This window comes from Zosterops lateralis (assembly GCF_965231275.1).
Source record: "Zosterops lateralis genome assembly, chromosome: 21".
Taxonomy (NCBI): domain Eukaryota; kingdom Metazoa; phylum Chordata; class Aves; order Passeriformes; family Zosteropidae; genus Zosterops; species Zosterops lateralis.
In genome coordinates, this window is record NC_139781.1 from 9,954,926 (window position 1) to 9,976,788 (window position 21,863).

General features: G+C 54.2%; 1 protein-coding gene across 8 annotated transcripts; it reads left to right on the forward strand.

Moving 5' to 3' along the window:
- Nucleotides 1–1,175: 1,175 nt before the first annotated feature.
- On the forward strand, nucleotides 1,176–21,818 carry PHKA1 (phosphorylase kinase regulatory subunit alpha 1). 8 transcript variants are annotated; one of them, XM_083876373.1, is made up of 33 exons: nucleotides 1,176–1,287; nucleotides 1,391–1,549; nucleotides 2,034–2,081; nucleotides 2,626–2,794; nucleotides 3,161–3,243; nucleotides 3,416–3,496; nucleotides 3,919–4,017; nucleotides 4,127–4,273; nucleotides 4,597–4,650; nucleotides 6,160–6,282; nucleotides 6,399–6,494; nucleotides 7,251–7,358; nucleotides 7,550–7,628; nucleotides 8,074–8,208; nucleotides 9,246–9,355; nucleotides 9,998–10,142; nucleotides 11,075–11,153; nucleotides 11,577–11,752; nucleotides 13,467–13,643; nucleotides 14,047–14,141; nucleotides 14,291–14,448; nucleotides 14,577–14,733; nucleotides 14,893–14,972; nucleotides 15,168–15,246; nucleotides 15,333–15,462; nucleotides 15,846–15,947; nucleotides 16,343–16,458; nucleotides 16,762–16,800; nucleotides 17,587–17,631; nucleotides 17,871–18,041; nucleotides 18,569–18,622; nucleotides 18,760–18,960; nucleotides 19,207–21,818. In XM_083876373.1, the coding sequence occupies exons 1-33, from the start codon at nucleotides 1,210–1,212 to the stop codon at nucleotides 19,378–19,380; spliced, it is 3,747 nt and encodes a 1,248-aa protein (XP_083732499.1). In that variant the 5' UTR covers nucleotides 1,176–1,209; the 3' UTR covers nucleotides 19,381–21,818. The 8 variants fall into 8 exon arrangements, with proteins under 8 accessions (XP_083732499.1, XP_083732500.1, XP_083732503.1 ...); XM_083876374.1 differs by having other exon boundaries at nucleotides 14,309–14,448; nucleotides 19,207–21,817; XM_083876377.1 differs by having other exon boundaries at nucleotides 11,577–11,656; nucleotides 14,309–14,448; nucleotides 19,207–21,817.
- Nucleotides 21,819–21,863: the final 45 nt, after the last annotated feature.

Consider the following 21,863-nt stretch of genomic DNA (forward strand, 5'->3'; position numbering starts at 1 on the left):
GGAACCTGTGCTGGGGTGGTTGCCCCATGGCATCTGTCCTTCCTGCAGCCCCCATGGCTGCTGCCTGGTTTTGGTGGGCAGGGGGGCTTGGCCTGATGTTCTCAGAGATGAGCTGTGTCCCTAAATTGGAGTACGAAGCTCTTAGGAGGTTGCTGGGAGTCTCTCAGTGGAACCAGGGCAGGGAGGATAAGTCCAGGTGTCTCTGTGCTTTGCATTTGATGCTTCGGTGGTGTCAGGATCTGATGTGACCCTGCCTGTGGCATTTCTTCCCAACTCACGTGCACCCCATCCCTATCTAGTCTCAGCTGCAGAGGCATCTCACCAGGCTGAGAATTTGGGGTGGAGGGAGGAAGCCTCTCTCCTCCCCTACAGCTCTGCTCTGGAAGTTTTATGAAAAACTGGAGGAACCTGAGCTGCCATCTCTGCTTCCAGTGCTAGAGGCCAAGTCAGCTGCCTGTGCTGGGCTCTGTCTGCTGTTTCCTCTGACACACTTGTTCTTCAGCTCCTTGGCTTGCCCTCTAGCAGGGCTCAGGTCTCCTTCTATCCCAGAGGTCAGACTCCCGTTGCAGATGTCTCTCTACCTTCTTGCACTCTTGCTGTCACACAGGCCTTGGGCTGTGCTGGGCTCCTGGCATGTCCCTGTTCCCAGAAGGGTCAGTCCAGCTCTCAGCACCCCTGCTGCCTGACTTTCTTCTATTTATTGCTTATATATGACTGTGAATAAATAAATTGATTGATTTTGCTAAAGACCATCTTGGCCTGTTCTTGCATCGTCCCTGGGGTCTAGCAGGTGCCCCCGGGCTGTATCCCTGTGCAGCTGCCCTTGTGCTTTCTCTGGAGGGGTAAATCCCAGCTGGCTCAAGTAGGGCCTGTGAGCAGCGCCTCCCCTGGAGCCTTGACCTGCCCTAGTGCAGGAGACCAGATGGGGCAGCAGGGGGCGCCACACGCCGCCGCCCTCGTGCCCTCCATGGCGGCGGGTCCGGCCCGATGGGCAGTGACACCCCGCGGGCCGAGGGGGCTGCCCCGGGGCTCCGATAGCGACGGCGGCGGCTGCGAGCAGGGGGTACCGCGGGCCGGGGCGGGACAAAGCGGGGAAGGGCGGTACCGCGGGGCGGGCAAAGCGCGGCGGGGCGGGCCGGGGCGGGCGCTCTGACAGGACCCCGCCGTCCCGCTGGTGCCAGTGCCGGTTCCGGGCTTGCTGCCGCCGTCATGAGGAGCCGAAGCAACTCGGGTGTGCGTCTGGACGGCTACGGGCGCCTGGTGCAGCAGACCATTCTCCGCCACCAGGTGCGGGCCCTGCCCGGGAATGAGGAGCTGACCCGGGGCCCCGGGGCGCCCCGCCGACCGCTGGGCCAGGGAGTTCATTGTGAACGGTGTGTCCCCTCCGCAGGACGCGGTGACGGGGCTGCTCCCCGCCAGCGCCGACCACCAGGACGCCTGGGTCCGGGACAACGTGTACAGCATCCTAGCGGTGTGGGCTCTTGGCCTGGCCTACCGCAAGAATGCCGACCGCGACGAGGACAAGGCCAAGGCCTACGAGCTGGAGCAGGTAGGAGGGAGCAGGAGGCGGAGGCGGGGCCGGTGTCGCTCGGGAACCGCCGTCTCCCCAGCCCGGTCGGCCTTTGGCGCAGCTGGGTCGGGGCCCGAAGGCAGTGCCGTGAGGGCGAGGACACGGCTGTCCCCCGAGGCGGGAGGAAATGGGGATAAATGTCAGAGCCTGCTCTTCCCAGACTACACTGGAGCCCAACCAGAGGGTCTTAACTGCTGGCTCTGGGGTGGTCTGGGGCCACAGCCCATTTTTCAAGGGCTGGGGAGCCATGTCCTGCAGCCATGCCCTCTGTCCCACTGAATAGCATGGCAACCTCGCCTTGCTGGCAGACCAAGAAATCTTCCCTCTGCTGTCACCCAGGGGCTGTGAAAATTGAGCAGAGGCTCTGATTACAGACGCTGAGCCCCACAAAGGTCAGCGGCCAGCTGATCTGAGTCAGGGCTTCTCTCGGAGATTAACAAACCTGCTTTCCTTGCTCCTACAGAGTGTGGTGAAGCTGATGCGGGGTCTGCTGCAGTGCATGATGAGACAGGTAGGGGCTGGGGAGTATCTCTGAGTGGTCTCCTTAAAGCCAGCTATGCCACAGGGGCTGTCGTCCTAGCTGTACCAGCCCTCCCCAGCCTTCCATGATGAGCAGAGGGAAGGCTCCCTTCCAGCAAGTCTTGAAATAAGTTCTGAGTGAGCATCTGTCCTGGATATGCTTGAAGTTCCAGAGCTGTGGGCTGGCAGCCAATGGAGCCTTTGCCAGCTTCTCCCTGTCTCGTGGCCTGGCAGGCACTAGGATTCTACAGCTCTCCTCCCTGAGGGTGTTTGGGGTAACCCTTTTCTCTCTGCATGGTGCAGCTGTGGCAGTGGGCCCTCCACTCCTGCAGTCCTGTGCTGCAGCAGCACGTGAGCCTGCACTCGCTGCCTTGGTGCACAGTGGGGCTCAGCCCAGGGGTTGTGGAATTTCTGCCCTGCCAGGCACTACTCCATGTTCTTCACTCATGGCATGGGACAGCGCTTGGCTTGGGAGCTGTCAGATCTCTCTGGAGACAGGATTCAATGAATGCCTGCATCTTTTTGCCCTTCTCAAGGTGGACAAGGTAGAGGCCTTCAAGTACAGTCAGAGCACCAGGGACTGCCTCCATGCCAAGTATAACACCCACACCTGTGCCACTGTGGTAGGAGACCATGAATGGGGTCACCTACAGATGGATGCTACCTCCCTCTACCTCCTCATGCTTGCACAAATGACGGCCTCAGGTAATGCTAGGGGCTGCCATTGCAGCCTTGAGCGTGCTGGTCTTCAGGTTCACCAGAGTCTCAGTTTGGGTGCAGCTTCCTGAGTGCCAAGCTGTTCCAATGGCTTTCATGACCCCCACTGTTTAGTTATGCTCACAGTACCTGAGTTGGGTTTGGGCCCTTGATGTCAGTCTCTCCAAAAGCCCCTGTTTGTCTGAAGTCCCAGTGCTGCTGTAAGGGGTGGGAGTGGAGCTGGAGTCAGCTAGGACATAGCTCCCGTTGGGCAGGCATGCAGTGGGGAGGAATTGTCCCTGGGTTACTGCAGCCCCATCCTGGGTATGCTTGTGGGGTTGGAGTGGCTAATGTGAATTATTCCCTCTGCTTTAGGCCTCCACATAATTCACAGCTTGGATGAAGTCAACTTTATCCAGAACCTCGTGTTCTACATTGAGGCTGCCTACAAAACTGCGGTGGGTAGCTTATGCTGGGGAAGGGGGGTGTGCTTCAGTGGTGGAGATATTGGACTGCTGTCTAGGAACAGCTGTGAGTTCCCCCTGAGCCACACCACCACCTTCTGGAAGCACCATGGATGGGTGGGATTCAAAGGCTTTCTGGGTGTCTGAAGCAGTGCCTGGTTCACAGGACTTTGGCATATGGGAGCGTGGGGACAAGACAAACCAGGGCATCACCGAGTTGAATGCCAGTTCTGTCGGCATGGCCAAGGTAAGCTGGGAAGAAATGCTGACTGGCAGGATGAGGACCACCAGTGGCCCTGAGCTGCTTTTTGACAGGGCAGGCTGGGCATGTTGAACTGCTGAGGCTCAATGCCCCATGCAGTGATAAGTTCCTGGGGAACAAGACTCTTCTTGTGCACTGGGATAAAACTCTGTCCTTCTAGCCTAAGTTTTGCCTGAACTGTGAGTGAAAAGTTAATTGGAGAGGATGTGGCAGAAATGTCCCAGGCCCTTTTGATGTCTGGAGATGTGGTCCCATTTTGACCAGAGATATTCTGCAGCCACAGCAGGGTTCAAATTCTTTTACATTTGGGCAGTGCTTTACACACAAGGATTAGCATGGAGTGACAGCTCTTACAGGTGAGCAGCATGGTGAAGGACATACCTCTTTGGGTCTCAATCTGCTTGCAGGCTGCCCTGGAGGCACTGGATGAGCTGGATCTCTTTGGAGCCAAAGGAGGCCCACAGTCAGTGATACGGGTGCTGTCAGATGAAGTGCAGCACTGCCAGGTGAGACCCGTTCAGGCGTTACAGTGTTACAAGAGGAACCGTGATCTGATGGATTTGCAGTGTAAATGATGCCTGAGAGCGTAACCACCTCTCTTTCCCTTTTGCCCAGTCCATCCTCCACTCAATGCTGCCCAGGGCCTCCACATCCAAGGAGGTGGATGCCAGTGTGCTCTCTGTCATCTCCTACCCGGCATTTGCTGTGGAGGACAAGGAGCTGGTGGAAATCACCAAGCAGGAGATTATCACCAAGCTGCAGGTGAGCATCTCTGCCCTTGTCTCACTGTTTCCAGGAGAAAGCTGCAGTCTAAACTGCTGTAGCTCTTTTTTTTCCAAAAACATGTTCTGTGAGTGGTTGCCTAGGGCATGTCCTCTCCCAGTCTTCATGATCTGTGGCAGAGGTGTGCATAGAAGCAGCCCTGTATGCTGTGGCCCCGGGCTGTGGTTGTGGTACATGAGTGCTGGGTGAGTGAGGGAGGGGGTGTTTGACTGAAGGAAACACCCTGCTTCTGCTTCCGCATTGGAGGTACAAGATATCTCACACTGTGCCTCCTGCTCAGCAAATCTTTCCCTCCCTTCCAGGGGCGCTATGGCTGCTGCCGCTTCCTCCGGGATGGATACAGGACTCCCAAAGAGGTGAGTGTCCTCAGCCCTGCTGCCTGGCAGGACTTGACTGCCAAGCAGCAGCCCACCTGGATGCAGCACAAAGGCTGTGTTGGGGAGCACTGGGAAGATAAGAGCCCTAAGTAGCCTCATGCAGTGTCATGGGTCTGGGCAAGGCTCCCCAAAATGCCAGAGCTCACTGGAGAGGTGGTATGTCCCACCCACACCCATAGCAGATGGCCAGAGGCTGGCTCTGCCTGCATCCTGGGACCCGGTGGTGTGTCTTTCTTAGGCTAGGAGATGATTGGATCAGTGCCCAGCATGGGAGCCCTGCTGAGGTGGGTTCTCCCAGGGCTGCACCAGCCCTGAGCAAGGGCTGGAGGCCTGGGGAGGTAGGTGGCTGCAGAGCCGCTACCCAACAGCCTTATCTACGGTAGCTCTGGAGGTCACAAAGCTGCTTCTGTCTCTCCTAGACCATCAGTCAGCTTGGGTACTGCCAGAATGACCCTGGGAGCAAGTGGAGAGTTTGCTGCTTTGGGGAGAGAAAACTAGAACATTTTATAAGCAACAGTCTCATTTGTTAACCACTGAACTAGGAAATCATACTCAAAGCTGCTGGGCCTTTAACCTTTGGTCATGACTACCTCTGAACGCTTCTCCTGTGCTGCACCTCTGCAGACCTGCCCATAATAGGCAGCACGTGTGGCTGCCCCCCTCCAGAGCCAGAGAGAAGCCGCAGCGTCTCCAATCCAATGTCCCCAGTGTTTGTGAGCTTTGACAGCATGTAGAGTTGCGGATTACTTACTTCTGGGGGGCTGTGAGGCATAGAAAAGGCAGCGGTGCCTGCCGCTGAAGTATGCAGCTAGCTGGAGTTTGATGGGGTTTTGGAAGCTTATGGCTGGAGTGCAGGTAGAAGACATTTGCTCCTTTTGTTCTCTCTGCCTGAATAATCTGCTAAGGCCAGCACTCTCCCTCCTTTGCAGCAGACAGAGTAGTTAGCAGGGAGGGTCAAAGAAAGGGCACTACACCACAGAGAGCTGCACAGGCAGCTCATCATCCTGACAACTTCCCTTGTGTTGGGCTCACAGTGGAACAACATGGCAGGAGGGCCCTGGAGGAACCTCTTTGGCCCTGTGTGACCAGCCCAAGCCCTCTCACCTGGCTGGGCCAGCTTGATGATGCTGGAGGAGACAGATGCTGAGAGTCTCACACAGAGCAGGCAAGGCAAAGGGGACCCAGCGTGGCACAGGGGGTGTCGTGCTGTTCCTGTACAGCAGCACAACATCTGGGGGCTCTGGAGTGCTCTTCTGGGGCTTACCCCAGGAAGGGTAAGTCTCTCCATTATCAGTTGCAGGCGGCTCAGGAGGGGGTAGTCCAATGGAGAAAACATAGGCTGGAGGTGAAACTGCTTTTCAGCTCTGTCTTAGCCATCTGCAGAGGAGGGCTGGGAGGACATTTGAGCCTGGGGTCTCAGGAGGAGGAGAAGTTCCGTCAATTTGAGGGGATCCTGTTATGTACCACCTGCCTTGATGTCACTTACAGGACCCCAAACGCCTCTACTACGAACCTGCTGAGCTGAAGCTGTTTGAGAACATTGAGTGTGAGTGGCCTCTCTTCTGGGCATACCTGATGATTGATGGGATTTTCAGTGGAAACAGGGAGCAGGTAATAGAGGTGGGACCTGCTGGGCTAGTGGAAAAAAGTCCCTGGCAGGAGAAGTGTGCAGAGGAAAGATGCAGGGAGCCATCACCGGCAGCAGATTCTCTTTTGTCTCTTCTCAGGTGCAGGAATACCGGGAAGCCCTTGAGGGGGTTCTTGTCAAGGGGAAGAATGGGGTACGCCTGCTGCCAGAGCTGTACAGTGTCCCACCGGATAAGGTGAGTGATCCTGAGCTATGGTGGAAAGCAGGAGTGTCTTACAGAATCACAGGATATTCTGAGTTGGAAGGGACCCACAAGGATCATACTGCTGAGACTCCTGGTCTCATTACCAGATAATTAAGTATTAAGCACTTATTAAGCCAAATTGTTAGTGAAGGGGCACATGTAGTGGATGGAAACCTCATGTATAAGAAGTGTGGCTTGGAGCTGTTACAAAACTGTGTTGGATAAAAATTGGGCTTTTTCTCCCAAAGCATTTCTTGCTCCCACACACAAGAGTTCTCTGTTGACAGTCTGCTTGCTCAGAGACTGAATGCTCCGAGAGCTCAGGACAAGCAGACCTGGGCTGAGTAGGTGGTGTTGAGCTCCAGTTCAGTGGTGAGGGGATTTGTGTGAGTCTGGGCTAAGAGCAGTGGCCTCCTGATGCCCAGGTCATCTAGGAGAGATGCACTCCTCAACAATATCAGAAAGCATCTCTGGGTGCTCCTGGGATATGTCAGTCCTTCAGTGGGATGGCCCAAGCTGAGAAACCAAACATGGTTGGAGCATCTGCTTTGTTGTCTGACATGGATGCCTGGGGCAGTCATAAGAGAGGAGGAATGTAACCAGGCTCTTTTGGACCTTCTGTGACAAATACTGTTGTCACGCCTTGTTTTAAGCCTTGAACTGCTGAACTGCAAGATACAGTGAGGATGCTTCCTTCAGCATCCTGTGTCTGTGGATCCCTTCTTGACCTTCTGGCTTGTCTTCCAGGTGGATGAAGAATACAGGAATCCACACACTGTGGACAGGATACCCATGGGCAAGCTGCCACACATGTGGGGACAGTCCCTCTACATCCTGGGTTGTCTGATGGCTGAGGTAGGGTCACCCTGGGAACTGGGGAGGGCTTGTGGGACCAGGCTCTGAGCTATGAAGGCATAAGTGCTACCACCTGCCATGGGGAAGTTCACTTCCATCCCCCAGGACCTCTTAAAGGTGGGTTTTCCATAGGCATCGCCTATTCTACCCTACCCATAAAATGTTAATTTCTTTATACCTTTTTTCCACAGGGGTTTCTAGCTCCTGGTGAAATAGATCCCCTCAACCGCCGTTTTGCAACTGTCCCTAAACCTGATGTGGTGGTCCAAGGTGAGGGAAAGGAACCAGTCCCAAGCCCCTGAGCCTGCAGGCTTGGGGGGACTCCAGCTGTACAGAATTCACAGAGGTGACTCTGGGGTGGCTCTTCTTGCTCGGTAGCTGCCAATACAGCCCAGACTCAGCCCTGGCAAGGGGGGTGGAAGATGGGGTGCAAGGCCTTCCATTTTATCCTGTGTTGACCCACAAAACCACCATTTGCTGCAGCCTCCTCTGCAGAGAGGTTGAAAACTGTCTTCCTGCCACTTGGTGAGGAAGACTTGTCTGTATAAAGTGTTAGGAGGGGCAAAGCAGACTTTCGCAGTGGGAACTGGTTCTCAAGGGACCCCAGACAGCTTCCTCCCTGTTGTGTGGTGCCTTGTATGTGTCCCTAAAGGCATGGGGCAGTGTTGTCACACCCTTGTGCCTCTGTTGCACTGAGACTGTCTTCCATCCACAGTGTGTATCCTGGCTGAAACAGAGGGGATCAAGGCAATCCTGCAGAAGGAGGGCATTGATGTGGAGTCTGTGGCAGATGTCTACCCCATCAGAGTGCAGCCTGCTCGCATCCTCAGCCACATCTATGCCCGATTGGGTGAGCTGGGCTCCCTGCTCCTGCAGCAAAAGGGGTGCAAAAGGGTCTGTCCCACCCCTGGCACTCCTGCTCATAGACACTTGTGTCCTGCTCTCTGCTTGGCTTATGAAGATTCTGCTGCCCATTTCTAGACCTGATAAAGCCGAGGGGAACAAGGTGGCAGACAGTGCTGTTCAGTGTGATTCTGACAGGGATCGAGTTCTGGCTTGCAGTTGCACAGTCACTCCAGGAACAGACAGAGATTCTGATCCCTATAGGTTGAACCTGGTGTGGGCAGGAGTTGTCTTCTGTTTCTGTACGCAGATCTGGGTGGGGGAAGCTACCCAGACCCCAGGAAGGGTCGTCTAGCCATCCCTGGAAAAGAGAGCCCATAGCTCAAGGCAGTATGGCTGTCGCTGGTGGGTGGGCACGGCTGAGTGTGAAGGGAGGATGTGCTCACCCTCTGCATGCTTGCTCCTTGATGCTGCAACCCCTTGGGCATGGGGTTTGTTTTGCAGGAGTCAGAGATTTAGCCTGGGCCAAAGGAGACACTTGATCTGCTGTGATTTAATTTGGCAGTTAATTTAGGCTACCAAAAGGCCAAGTGTGACATGGGCAGGGAGAGCAGCCTGGCAGCTGCCAGAAATGACAAGCAAAGGGTGATGCTGTTGCTGCACCATCCTGGGCTTTGGGAGTAATCCAGGAACAATTGGAATACTGATAGTGCTGTCAACTTAGGGGGCCAGCCCTATGCAGAGAGGCACCCCTAGCCCTACTCCAGCTTCTGATGTGCCCAAAGACCAGAAGGTGTGACACTGCAGAAGTTGGGACAGGCTGTGTATTGCTGTTTCAGTATGTCTTTACCCCTCTGGGCAGGTCTGGGGACAGAGAATTACTGTCTCTTAGAGCTGTACCAGCTTGACAGAGGGTTCTGGGATATTCCAGCCACAAACCAGCATTTCCCTGCTGGTTGGTAGCAAGAGGCTTGGCACTACTTGCTGCTGCAGCCCCTTTCATGAGGAGGCTTGTACTAAAAACTCGTCTTCCTTCCTTCCCAGGCCGCAACAAGCAGATGTGCCTTACTGGACGGCCCTACCGGCATATGGGTGTCCTTGGGACCTCCAAGCTCTACAAAATCAGGAAGAGCATCTTTACCTTTACCCCACAGGTGAATGACATTGCACAAGCTCATTCCTATCTGTTCTGCGATATGAAACTGGGCAGGAAGTTTTTTCAGTGGCTGGGTACTCAAGTTATTCTAAGGTGTGACCCAACACTGTCTAAACAGCCTGGGAGTGTGGAGTAGTCCAACTCTGTGGCATGAGGCAGCACAGTTGGGGGTCCTGGCTGTGTGGATGTTGGGACAGTTTGAGCCTTTCAATGATCTGTATTGGATAAAAATCTGTGCTTACCCTGACAAGGACACCAGGAGAAGGTTGATGGTAGGTCAGAGACATGTGTCCAGAGGACAAGCAGTGTTGAAAGCTTAGCACTATGGGGAGTGCATATTTGCTTGGGATAGGCACAACATGGACTCACTGTGTGGGGCTGGATGCTGCTGCTGCTGAGCTGTGGCATTAGTTACGTCCTCATTGTTAGTGGCCATTAGGTGCCCTGGGGGTTGAGGGTCCCTTGCTAGGCTGTACTAGCACTTGCTAAGTAAGGTGGGATGAGCCGTCAGTGCAAAGGTGCATGCCCTCAGTTCACAGTGTGGCTAGCTTGACTGCATGCCTGGGGGACGGCATGGGTGGCACCATAAGGACCTAGTGACTGCATGAAGGGCCGATCATGTCTCTTGCTATCCTCACAGTTTATAGACCAGCAGCAGTTCTACCTGGCTCTTGACAACAAGATGATTGTGGAGATGCTGAGGACGGACCTCTCCTACCTGTGCAGCCGCTGGAGGATGACTGGGCGACCAACCATCACCTTCCCCATCTCCCACACCATGCTCGGTATAGTTACTCCAGCCTTGCAAGGTGTTTGGCAAGAGCAGCCCTGGGAAATAGCTCTGTGTGAGGAAGGAGATGGGCAGATGTGTGACCATCTCAGTAACAGGGACATGGTGAGGCTGGAGCAGCCAGTAGTGTCCTGTGAAGAGCTTAGTGCTCAGAGGAGCCATACTGAGTGGTCACCTGGTCTAACAACCGGGTTGCCTGTCAGGTGCTAGTGCCTGCAGCTCAAGGGCTGTTTGCTGGCACGGATGTATTCAGGTTCCAGGAAAACAGGCTTGTGGGAAGGCCTTTTGGGAGCCAGATCAAAAAGGCAGTTTATCTATAGAAGTGTTCTTGGTGCTCTTTCTGTGTCTTAACCCCTCCCTAAGACTGAGCACCTGCTAAAGGCTTTCCTAGTCAACAAAGGGGGGAAAACAGTAAACCAGAAGGAGCAAAGGCACCAAGTAGAACTGGCTTACCTGCAGCAGCTCACGGCTTCCCTGTGAGCCTGGTGCAGGAAGGTGGCTTTGTTCTGCTTTAAAGCCTTTCTGTCTCTCCTAGTGTACTTGAAATCACCTTAATTTCTCAAGCGTGCCTTTTGCTGTGGTGCCTCCTGCCCTCAACAGCAGCCTACTCCTGTGCTTCCTCATGTCAGAGGCAGAGACAGAGCAGGGGACTGTTAGGTGCTCCTGTCTGGTACTGTCTACTTCTGCCCAAGATGAAATCCTAGGAGTCTGGAGTGCATCCTGGCATGATTTTCCTTGAATCCAGTCTGGATGGTCCAGAATTTCCCTTTTTGGGTGGTGCTTTTGGTACCACAGCCTGACCATGTACCCCAGAATAAGGGTCTGGCCATGATGCTTTGGGTGTCTGAATGCCCACCTGGTCCTGGGTTACTTTCTGGGAGTGAGTTTGAGTGTGAGAGCCTGACTGCCTGTGCATCTTCCACCCAGATGAAACCAGCAGCAGTGTCCATCCCACGGTGTTGGCGATGCTGCAGAAGCTGCAGGATGGGTATTTCGGTGGTGCAAGGTGAGTGCAGCTTCCTGCAGTGCAGAGGGAGAGGGCTCATGGCCTCCAAGAGCCTGGTTATGAGGATACCTGCTGGGCAGAGCCTAGGCTGTGGGGGAACAGGCTGGGGAGGATATACTGGGGTGTGCTAGGCTAATCAGCATGCCCTGGGGCTACAATCCCAACAGAGGAAATGAAAGAGAGAATATGGCTCTTCATGTCATCAGACCCATGGCTGCAGGATTCCTCTAATAGCTTTTGCACAGCCTTCCATGCCCACCCATGGCTGAAAGAGTTGCAGGGAGCTAAAGTAGACACCAGTGTGTGTATGCTCCTGGTGAACATGCCTCTCTCCATTAAAGGGCCTGCCCTGGAGCCAGGAGGTAAAGCCAAGGGTATCACCTCCCCTTTCCTCTCCATGTGACCTTCCTATCTCTTGCCCAGAATTCAGACTGGTAAATTGTCGGAGTTCCTGACAACATCATGCCGAACACACCTCAGCTTTATGGACCCTGGGCCAGAGGGTAAGGTCTTTGCCAAGAGTTACAGGCTCTGCAGTGACAGCTTTGAGAAGCTAGACGCCGAGGAGTGGCTGCATGGCTTGCAGGTAGAAGAGGATGGTAAGGGAGAACAGGCCAGTCACTGCACTGGGGTGGCAAATGCCTAACTCACCCTTACAACCGTAACACCCAACCTCCTTGCCAGCATACACTGCTGTGTTCTTCATGTGTTTGGGTTTTCACCATGTCCCCATCTGGCCCTCTGTTGACCTTGTCTGGAATGAGCAGCTCTGATCTTCATAAGCTGCTGTGTGGAGAAGAGATAAAGGGTTGGCACCCTGCCTCCACTTGGGACATGTGGCTGAGGGTCTTTGATGCATAAATGGCAGTGAAGGTGATAGCACAGTGATCAAGGTGGTGGGGAAGAGCCACTATGTCCCTAATTAATTTCTGTTTTTTCCCCAAGCCTTTGCCCCTCCCCTGGGCAGAACTCCAGTGAGTGCCAAATTGAAGTCTTTCTGCTGTGTAGGGAGTACCTGAGAATGCCTTGGCCCATCACAGCATGAGGGACTCCCCCTTGTGGTGGGACCGTGGTAGGGTGCAAGTTTTGCTGTTGCCCTTGCAAGCAGGCCTGGGAACATCTCCTGTGTGACCTAGCAGTGGTCATCATCAGCCTTCCCACTGTTTTACCTCTGCAGCTCCTGTAGCCAGTGAACGCACTGCTATGACTCTGAATAACTCTGAATGCTCATTTTTCTCGCCCTTCTCTCACTCACTTCACCTCCAGCCTCCTTACAGGCTGCACTGGGGTTTGTCCAAGATGTCTGCTTTACCTCCCAGCTCCAAGTGAGAGGATCTGCCTGGCCTTTCAACAGCATCTCAAAGATGCTAAATTTTAAGGTTTTCCTGTGGTCAGATGCTGCAGCTAGGCAGGTGAATGTTCTCAAGGGTAGTGCTTAGAGGATTTTTCCAGCCTAGCCTTCAGGCACTGTCATGAGGCATTTCATCAAGGAGTGGAAAGGAGATGCCATGCTGCTTCAGGTGCAGTCAGCATCTCATCTCCTAGGGCCAGCACACCTCTGAGTTTGCCAGCTGGAGAGCAGCATAGCTTTGCCCTGACCCACTGTAAGTGCATTGACATCTGTGTGTTTTATCTGGGGCAGTTCCTCCCCAGGGACACCCCCTCACTTTTACCTCCTGACTAAGCAGAGACCTGGCTTCTGAGCACCCTCTTCCATGTTGCTGTTCGTGCATGGTGCCTCTGGTGCCCCTGATGTGGTGTTGGGAGCTGTTTGAAGCTGGTGAAAGAGCAAGGCAGCAACCATAACACTTCCTGTAACTCCATCTTATCAAATAACTGTTGCAAAACCCACCTTGCCTTGCTTCCTTGCTGGAGTCCTGCTTGGAAGATGCCCTTGCTGTGCTGGGTTGCTTGGACAAGCTGCCTCCGGCTGTATCTCCCCGCTTCTTCACTGATGAGGAGTGTGAGGGTTTTCGTGCAGGGTTTGAGTGGTACACTCCTGCCCTTGCACAGGCTTGAATCAGAGACATGCTGCAGCCCCATCGCTTCCTGTGTCAAGGTGGGACATGGAGGGAGCCCCAGTTCGGGGCAGGCAGTGTTCCAGGCAGCAGTCATGCAGGAACAGGGGTGCTTTGTGTGCCTGGCTGCTGGCACTGTCCATTAGTCCACCTGGCTGCCAGCACTGGCCCTACATTGTCACTTCATGCAGCCAGCAAAGCTATGTCCCTGCTGAGGCACAGCTGGGAGCTCTCTGGGCCTTTGGGTGCCATGACTCAAAGTGGCTGAACCTTGCTCTGCTGCCTTCCCTTCCAGAGGACACCGATGATGAGGTTGCTCAGTATCTGGATCACCTGCTGCAGAGCACTACTCCCCAGTCAAACCTGCCTCCCACCACCCAGCGGGGAGGGCTGAGCCGCTTCAGGGCTGCTGTCCACACTACCCGTGACCTCATGTCCCTGGCATCCAAGGCCAAGGACCTGCATGTCCAGAGTGAGTAACTCCAACACACTCCACACTTTCCCTTGAGCCAAGGGTGAGGTTGAAGTGCTTTGGGAGCTTTCACATATTTTCACAGCTGTATGATGCTGGGGTTCCCATGGGTTGCAGAGGAACTAAGCCTTTACCTGGGCAAAAGCACTTTATGTCCATCATGTTAGTCCTGGCCATGGAGTATCTTGGAGTCGGTGCCTGTGCAGCCCCAGGGAAACTCAGTAAATGATGGCAGCTCGCTGCAGTGTTCCTCTGAATAGGTGGACAGAGGCTGCTTCTCCCATAGCCAACTTCTCTGCAAGGACTGCTGGGACAGCAGTATCAGAGTGTCTGAGGTAGTTTGGGGCACAGTAGTGGTGATTGGGGCTGGACATGTCTCCACCAACCTGTGGGTTTTTTTTAGATGTTGGGATGTATGTCCCCAGCAGGATCTTCCAGGCATCGCAGCAGTCAGTCAAGCTGCTGAGTTCCCCCAACCAGCATGACTCAGATGGCAAGGTGAGCTCTGTCTCTCCCAGACTGAACTATCTTTCAGCTACAGCCAGAGTATCCTTGCAGGATTGCAAGGGGAAGTCTTATTGTTTGATGAGGGGGAATATGCATGGGTCCATTTGGTGCAGGGTGCTGGTGGTGCTAATCAGAAGCAGGGGTCTCCCTTCCCCCAGAGCCACACACCCTACGCAGAGATGAACTTGCCACGTGATGAGGATGGCAATGTGGACTGCAAAGCACTGGTGAACCAGCTGTGCATCTGCCCCACACTGCAGGAGCAAGCAGACATCCTTTACATGCTCTACATCCTCAAGTAGGGTGATCTCTATGTCCTGAGGGCTCACTGTGCATAGAGGGGTTTGGCACAGCCCAGGGGGCCTGCCAGGGAGCTACGACAGACAAATTGCTGGATATAATGCAGCACCTCCTTCATCTTCACAGGGGACCTGAGTGGCACACAGGGCTTGATGGTGAGCCTGGCCCCACCGTCAAGGAGCTCCTCACTGAACTGTACGTGCGGGTGGGGGAGACACGCCAGTGGGCTCTGATCCGCTATATCTCTGGCATCCTCAAGAAGAAAGTTGAAGCTCTGGATGAGGTAACAGTTGTACATCCAGCCTTCAGCAGGCTGAGGTCTGTCGGGGGGAGGCACCAGAGTGAGCAGGTGAACCATGGCTGCATCAGCTCTGTCTCCCTCTGCCTTGTGCTGAGCCCCCAAACCCTCAGCTGTTGACAGCAGCTGCCTTTCTGTCCCCAGGCCTGTACTGACCTCCTGTCTCACCAGAAACACTTAACAGTGGGGCTGCCCCCAGAGCCACGTGAGAAGACAATTTCCGCGTGAGTGGCACCTCTCTCTCCCCAAGCATGTTGGGCTGGGTCTGGATGTGAGCCTGCTGCTCTGGGATCCATGGGCAGGAGTGGTCCTGGGTGGCTGTCCCAAGCTTGTATCTCTTCTCTTGGGGCTGTACAGACGGGGGATGGAGGGTTTGCTCTGCTGCCTCTCACCTTCTCTGCTGTTTATCCATGCCCCAGCCCAATCCCCTATGAGGAACTCGTTCGCCTTATTGATGAAGCCAGTGAAAAGAACCTTAGTGTGTCTATCCTCACCCAGGTGAGGGACCAGGGTGTCAGGGGACCTCACAGCTGGGTGTCTGTCCTGGTGAGCAGCAGTGAGATGATATGCCTTTGCCCCTCCAGGAGATCATGGTGTACTTGGCCATGTACATGCGCACACAGCCTGCACTGTTTGCTGAGATGTTCCGCATCCGCATTGGGCTCATCATCCAGGTGATGGCAACAGAGCTGGCACACTCCCTGCATTGTTCAGGTACATGTGGCAGGGACAGCACCCTAGCTGGGGTAGGTACTGGGGTAGATGCTGTGATCCCTGGGGATCTGTCAGCCAGAAAGGAGTACTGTTAAAAGTGGGCAGCTCAGGCTAACACAAGACCCTGCACGGAAGTGCCAGTGTCTGCAGCTGGTGGTGTTTTTAAGTAGCACAAACAAGTGATTGCATTGCAATCTCCATCCCAGCATATGTTGGACTGGCATGGGAAGAGTCCATGTTATAGGCAACAGCTGGAGCTAGTGTATGTCCTTGCCAGATGAGCTCCTGTACCAGTGCTCCCCCTGCTCACAGAATGGTATGCAAGGTAGAAATGTCCTAGGACCATGAGGCAGGCTACAAAGTTGCAGTTCTCTTCTCTCCAGCTGGAGAAGCCACGGAGAACCTGATGAATCTCAGTCCATCAGACATGAAGAACCTCCTGTACCACATCCTCTCTGGCAAGGAGTTTGGGGTGGAAAAAAGCGGTGAGTCCCAGCAGAGAGCATCTTGGGACAAGGCTGAGTGCAGAGTATGGCCATATCTACGTGTTCCTACCTGGGAGGGGTGTCCCTGTTTTCCCCCATGTTCAGTACAGATGCTTCAGCACTGGAGGGGTCCAGCAGGAAGCTCTGCACTTCATAAGGACAGTGCTGAGTGATTTCTGGGATCAAGCCCAAATCTCTTGGCTATTTGAGCTTTGCGTACTTTGGCACTTGACTGGTTGGGTCTGAATTGAAGCAGTTCTGTGCTGTGCTCATGGATGTCTGATGCTATCATGTTAGAGGGCAAGGTCCTGCAGAGATACCAGTGCCCAGGCAGCAATGAGGGATAGCCATGCTTTGAGCGATGTTGCCAACTCTAGACCTCTCTTCCCCACCAGTGCGTTCAGTGGACTCGTCACTCACCACTGCTGTCTCCATCTGTGACATGGGAACTGGTGGGACCACCAGGCCTGAGCGCAGTGGCCTCATCAGACTGAAAAGTGAAATCAAACAGGTGAGGGCAGGTCTCTCACAACAGGTGTTGTGAGTGAAAACCAGCTACAAACCAGGCAGAACTGATGGAAGAGTGAGAGACACAGATGCTTCCAGGAGCTAATTTTGTCTCCAGTCCTGCCCTGGGGGGAAAAGTTGGGGTGAATCTGGTAGTGGGTAGGGGTTGCTCTGGCAGTTGAGTAGGAGCACAAGGTTGCTTGAGAAGGTGCAGGGGTGGGGAGGACCATTTGGTGTCCCAGGTGTGGCTAGTGTCTTGGTGGGCATCTTCCAACAGCAGAACCTTCATTTCCTTCTTCTCTTGCAGCAGTTGGATAAACGTAGGCAGTCTCTGCCTGGGAGTAAGGTGAAGCCTCCTGGGTTCTGCAGCTTGAGCTTTTGCCCCTCATGCCATGCACAAGGGTATCTTCCCTGCATGCACAAGTCAATGAGCTTCTCTCAGCTGCTGCAGCAATGACTTGGCTTCCCCTCTAAGAGACTGCCATTACAGCCAGCTGGGAGCTGTGCTCAAATACATTTCATTATACCCACAAAATCTGCTAAGCAGTATGGCATGATGCTGCCAGTACCATGACCAGTAGTGACTCTGCTGGACAGTTCACTGGATCCTGCCTGCAGCCTCCCCAGCTATTTCTTCTCTGGGGAAAGAGGCCTCTTTGTCAGCTACAAATGCCAAGGACTTCCTCTTGTGCCTATGTCCAGGAGGATTGCTGAGCTCTACAAGGTGTCTTGTCATCAAAGGGGGGGAGCTTGCAGGGACCAGGCTGATGCAGCAGAGTTAGGGCCAACTTGCTGCAGTGTGAAACCTGACATCACAGAGGGTTGTCTGTGAGCAGTGACCTTCCTACTGATCCTTCTCTCTGCTCAAGACTAAATCCCTGCCCATATCAGCAGAGCAGTTGCAGTCCTATTCCTGTGTGCAAGCCAGCACAAACCCACTGCTGCTGCAGCCCTGGCATGTGCAGCCCTCTGCAGCTTTCCTTTCAAAACTCCCTCTGTCTCCAACCAACTCTTGCCCTGGGATAACTGCCTTGTGACCTGACCCTGGATCTGTGCTGCTGCTGCTCTATTTGCTGTGACTGCTGCCTTGCTCTGGCATGATCTCATTTCCATCTCTTCCTTTCTCCTTCAGCCCCTCAGTTTGCAGTCCAGGGACATCGACCTCAAGTCCTCTCTGGTAATCTGTGTTTGTTGGCTGCAACATGGGGTCTGTCCTGGTTGCAGGAAGGAGCTGTGCTCTGGGGGGTGCTACAGGGAGCTGGGGGTGTAAAGTGGGCTTTGCTGGGGGCAGGGAGTGGCAGCTCTGCCTTGGGAATGATGCTGGAGAACCACAAACTCTTAAGCAGCAGAAGGCTGTGTTCCTGGGGGATATTTAACTTTGCAGCAGTCTCTGTGGTTCTTGTTTTGTTTGCCCAGTCTGCTGGGCACACAGAGCTGCTGGGCAAGGACTCCTTTTCAAGCATGCTACAAGACCAGGGCAGTAAGGACAGCCGGCAGGGCCAGTGGCAGCGGAGGCGCCGGCTGGATGGGGCCCTTAACCGTGTCCCTGTGGGCTTCTACCAGAAGGTCTGGAAGGTCCTGCAGAAGGTGAGTTAAGACATCAGCTGGTGCCTCTTCATTCATGTAAGCCTCTAGTCCCAGGCACCAGCCATGCCAAGGGGACTTAGACACTCAGGGCTGGTCCCTAATGTTGTGTAGATACATGCTTCATAGACAAGGCCTGCAGCTGACCTTGAAAAGCTGTGGAAGACGTGCACTTGCCTTGTAGTCTGTAGGACCTACCTCAGCCTGCATCTTGCAGAGGGGAGCTGGGGTCTGCTCAGGTGCTTCATGCATCAGATAAGGGCATGGCTAGAACCACAGCTGAAGGTGCTCTGGGCACAGCCCATCCTCAGCATGGTGAGCTGGGGAGTAGAGCCCCGTGCAGGGGGGCTCTGGCTGATGCTGAACTGATGGGAAAGGAGTGATGCTATATGGAATCAGGAGGCAGAGCTAGGGTGTATGGGCAGCATGCACTGGTACTCAAGTGGGAGCAAGTTTGTAGGCTGGACCTATGTATCTTAGCATGGTGCTTCTCCAAGCCACAACCATGATCTCTGCTTCTTGTTCTGCAGTGCCATGGCCTCTCTGTGGAGGGCTTTGTTCTTCCCTCCTCAACAACCAGAGAGGTAGGAGGTTCACGTGAATGGGGAATGGGGCACATGGACTGTTGTGTGCTGGTTACCCTGGGTGATTGCCCAGCATAGATCAGGAATTGGGCAGGTGATACAGTGCTCTAGGTACATTTCTTTCTACCTCCTCACAGATGACCCCAGGGGAAATAAAGTTTGCTGTCCATGTGGAGTCTGTCCTCAACCGTGTGCCCCAGCCAGAGTACAGGCAGCTGCTGGTGGAAGCTATCTTAGTGCTCACCATGCTAGTGGACATGGAGGTGCACACCATTGGTGGCATCATAGCTGTGGAAAAGATCTTGCACATAGCCAATGACCTCTTCTATGAGGAGCAGGTAGGGGCCAGGCCTCACCCAGGGCTGCTGGCTACATTCCCCATAGCTGTGCAGGGCTCACCCACTTGGAGAGCCCTGCCTGTTGTCCCCATTGTGTTCATGGGGCACAGCAAAGCTGTACTGTCTTCCTCCCCCTGCTCATCATCAATGTCACACTAAGTGACAGAGGATGCTTGGGATGGAAGCTGATAAGGGGATTGCTTTTATTCCTAATGATGCCTTTTTGCTTCCCTGTCCAAAATCCAGAAAGCCCTGGGCGCTGATGAGCATATGCTGGAGAGGGATCCTTCGACAGGCATCTGCAGCCTGCTGTATGACAGTGCACCGAGTGGCCGGTTTGGCACCATGACCTACCTGTCCAAGTCGGTGGCCTTGTACGTGTATGACTTTCTGCCCACAGATGGCTGCTCCATGCAGTAGCTCTTGCAGTTCCTCGCTGGATTGTAGGTGCTCTGGGGTGGTTGTTTCATACATCTTGCAAAGATGAACACTAGGTTAGTTTGCAAGGCAGCCTGCATGGCCATATCTCCTCCCAGTGCCTGGCCTTTTGGTGGGTGAGCAGCCCTCTGAGGAACTCCACAGGAGGCACATGTCCTAAACTGACCTGGGCCTCTGTGGCCTGCAGAGCAAGGGAAATGCTGAGCTTTGAATCATGCTTGTGTTAGAAGGTTCTGTCACATGACTCCTCCTGAACCATCACCCCTGGAAAGACCTCTGTTTGAGGGAGTTGGAAAGGGCTCCCCTGACCAGACCTGTGTGCTCAGCATTATAATGCTCTCTGACCAGCTAGCACTCTCCCTGCCTCCAGCAGGTTTGCAGTTTTTAACCTCTTCTGTGCTTCTTTTTATTCCAAATCTGCAGGATTTATGCTAGTGTAGGCTGATGCTCTTGCTCTTCCTGCTGCTGATGGAGATGTTTTGCTAGAGGATGGTGCATGAGCCTTTCTCCCAGCACATCCAAAATCAATATGGTCCAGCCTAGCCATAACAATGCTGCTTGGGAGCAGGCAGCCCATCATCCCCCGCTGGGTGCAGAGCTGGGGAAGTTGGGATAGCCAGGATCCCTTTTACCTCCAAGCTGCTAGTACAGGGTTTCTGGCTGGTTGGGACGCCTTTACTGTATCCCTGGCAGTGCTGCTCATGGCCAAGTCACAGGTTCCTGAGTTCTTGTGCCCTGTGAAGCAGCTCTGAGCTGGCTACTTGGTGTTACCTGTGCAATCAAAACCAAGGTTTTAATGCTCATCTCCAGCAGCCTGGCACAGAGAGGGGTGGGGACACAGTGGATCCCTGCTCTAATCTATCCTGCAGGTCAGCCCCCACCCAGGATGGTGCGATTGGACTGATGAGGATTGGGCACACATGCCAAAAAGTGGTGGAGGACGTGGGGTTCCCTTTTGGCTCCCTGGTTCACCTCCCTAAGACTTCAGTACACTCAGCACATTGAGCAACAGGCCAAGAACCCTCACTTGCACCCTTTGACCTTGCAATGTCCCACAGCTTGTGAGCAAGGAAGGGGTTTGCCTCCACCCACTTTTTTTCTTTAAGTTAGTGGCTTCACCTGGCAAGGGAGGATACAGGATCCTCTTGAACCTGTGTATTTTGGGGTGGCTGTTCCTATTCCTGTCAGGCAGGGCAGAGCCTGGTTCCACCACTCTTTCTCAGACTCCCTTATGCTCCTTTCTATGTCTTCTCATAGCTGAGCCCTGAGGGTGGGCAGATCTTGGCTGCACCTACTACAGCTGTTGTCACCACTGCCATCCTTCCCAGTGAAAGGCTCTGGCACTCCCTGCACCCAGAGGCCTGGATGGCTGTTTTTTTTTTGTGGCAGCTCTGTCTGAGGGCCCACATCCACTCTGGGAAGCACAGAAGATGTGGTTTCTGCCAGGTGGATGTCACAGCCTGAGCTCCTTCTAAGAGGGTGATGGACAGTAGCTGAACTTGTCTCTTGAGACGGGCAGGGTGACGCTGCCCATGCAGCCTGTGGTGCACCCTGGGCTGGCTGTGTGTGAGTGCAGGAGTGGCTGCCAGGCAAAAATCAGCCACTCCACTGTGGATAGGGCTGGCTTCAGAGCCAGATGTTTTTCTGTATGTGTGCCTTTGTTTTCTGATGTCCCAGTGACGTGGCAACAAAGCAGGTGCTCTCTTGGAGCAGCAGCTCTTCTGTACACGTGCCTGTATGGATGATGCTATGAAAAGCCAGTGTCCCTAAAGGAGACAGAGGAGTCCTGCAACTTCTTTCAAATAGAGGGAGAGAGTCCACTCTCGGGACATCAGCCCGTGGCATGTTCTCTCCCGAGGTTTCAGAGAGTGCGGCCTCCTTTTATCCGAAACTCCTTGCCACATGTTGCCTTTTTCCTTACCCTTTTGGCTGAGATGCTGGAAAGGTACAGCCTTCCCGCACTGCCCGCCACACATTCTCCCCTTGAGCCTGTCATTGTCCCCCAAAGTTCAGAAACTCAGTCATGTATGGACCCATTTGTCTGTTTCAGGAGTCAGACTGTCTGGGTTCTGTAACAAACCTGTGGCTTGAAGAGGGTAGAAACATTAAGACCCATTTCTAAGACGTTAACACCCATACATGTAACACCATAACCCATGGAATTGTTTGTAAAGACATTAGCACACATCTTACCTATCATGGCTACTCTCCCTGCTCCCGTCAGGGGAGCCTTGAAGCGCCCGAACCCCTGCCCGGCGCCTCCCTGTGGCCCGGGGAACCCGGCGGGAGCTGCCGGGGGTCGTGAGGGCCCCGGGCACCTCCTGAGGTGCGGCTCCTTGAGCAGGGCGGGCGCCGCCTGGGGGTCTGCGTGCAGGCAACGGGCCTTTTTAAATTACATTTTTTGAGAATAGACACCACCCCGAGCTGCGTGGGGGACCCAATAAAAATGTCTAACACCAGCTGGC

What these genes read in the sequence shown, in the direction of transcription:
- PHKA1 (XM_083876373.1), top strand. Translation starts at nt 1,210, where the DNA reads ATGAGGAGCCGAAGCAACTCGGGTGTGCGTCTGGACGGCTACGGGCGC. An exon ending in ACACTCCCTGCATTGTTCAG is followed by an intron (nt 15,463 to 15,845) that starts GTACATGTGGCA and finishes TCTTCTCTCCAG; the next exon opens with CTGGAGAAGCCACGGAGAAC. An exon ending in TCGACCTCAAGTCCTCTCTG is followed by an intron (nt 17,632 to 17,870) that starts GTAATCTGTGTT and finishes TTGTTTGCCCAG; the next exon opens with TCTGCTGGGCACACAGAGCT.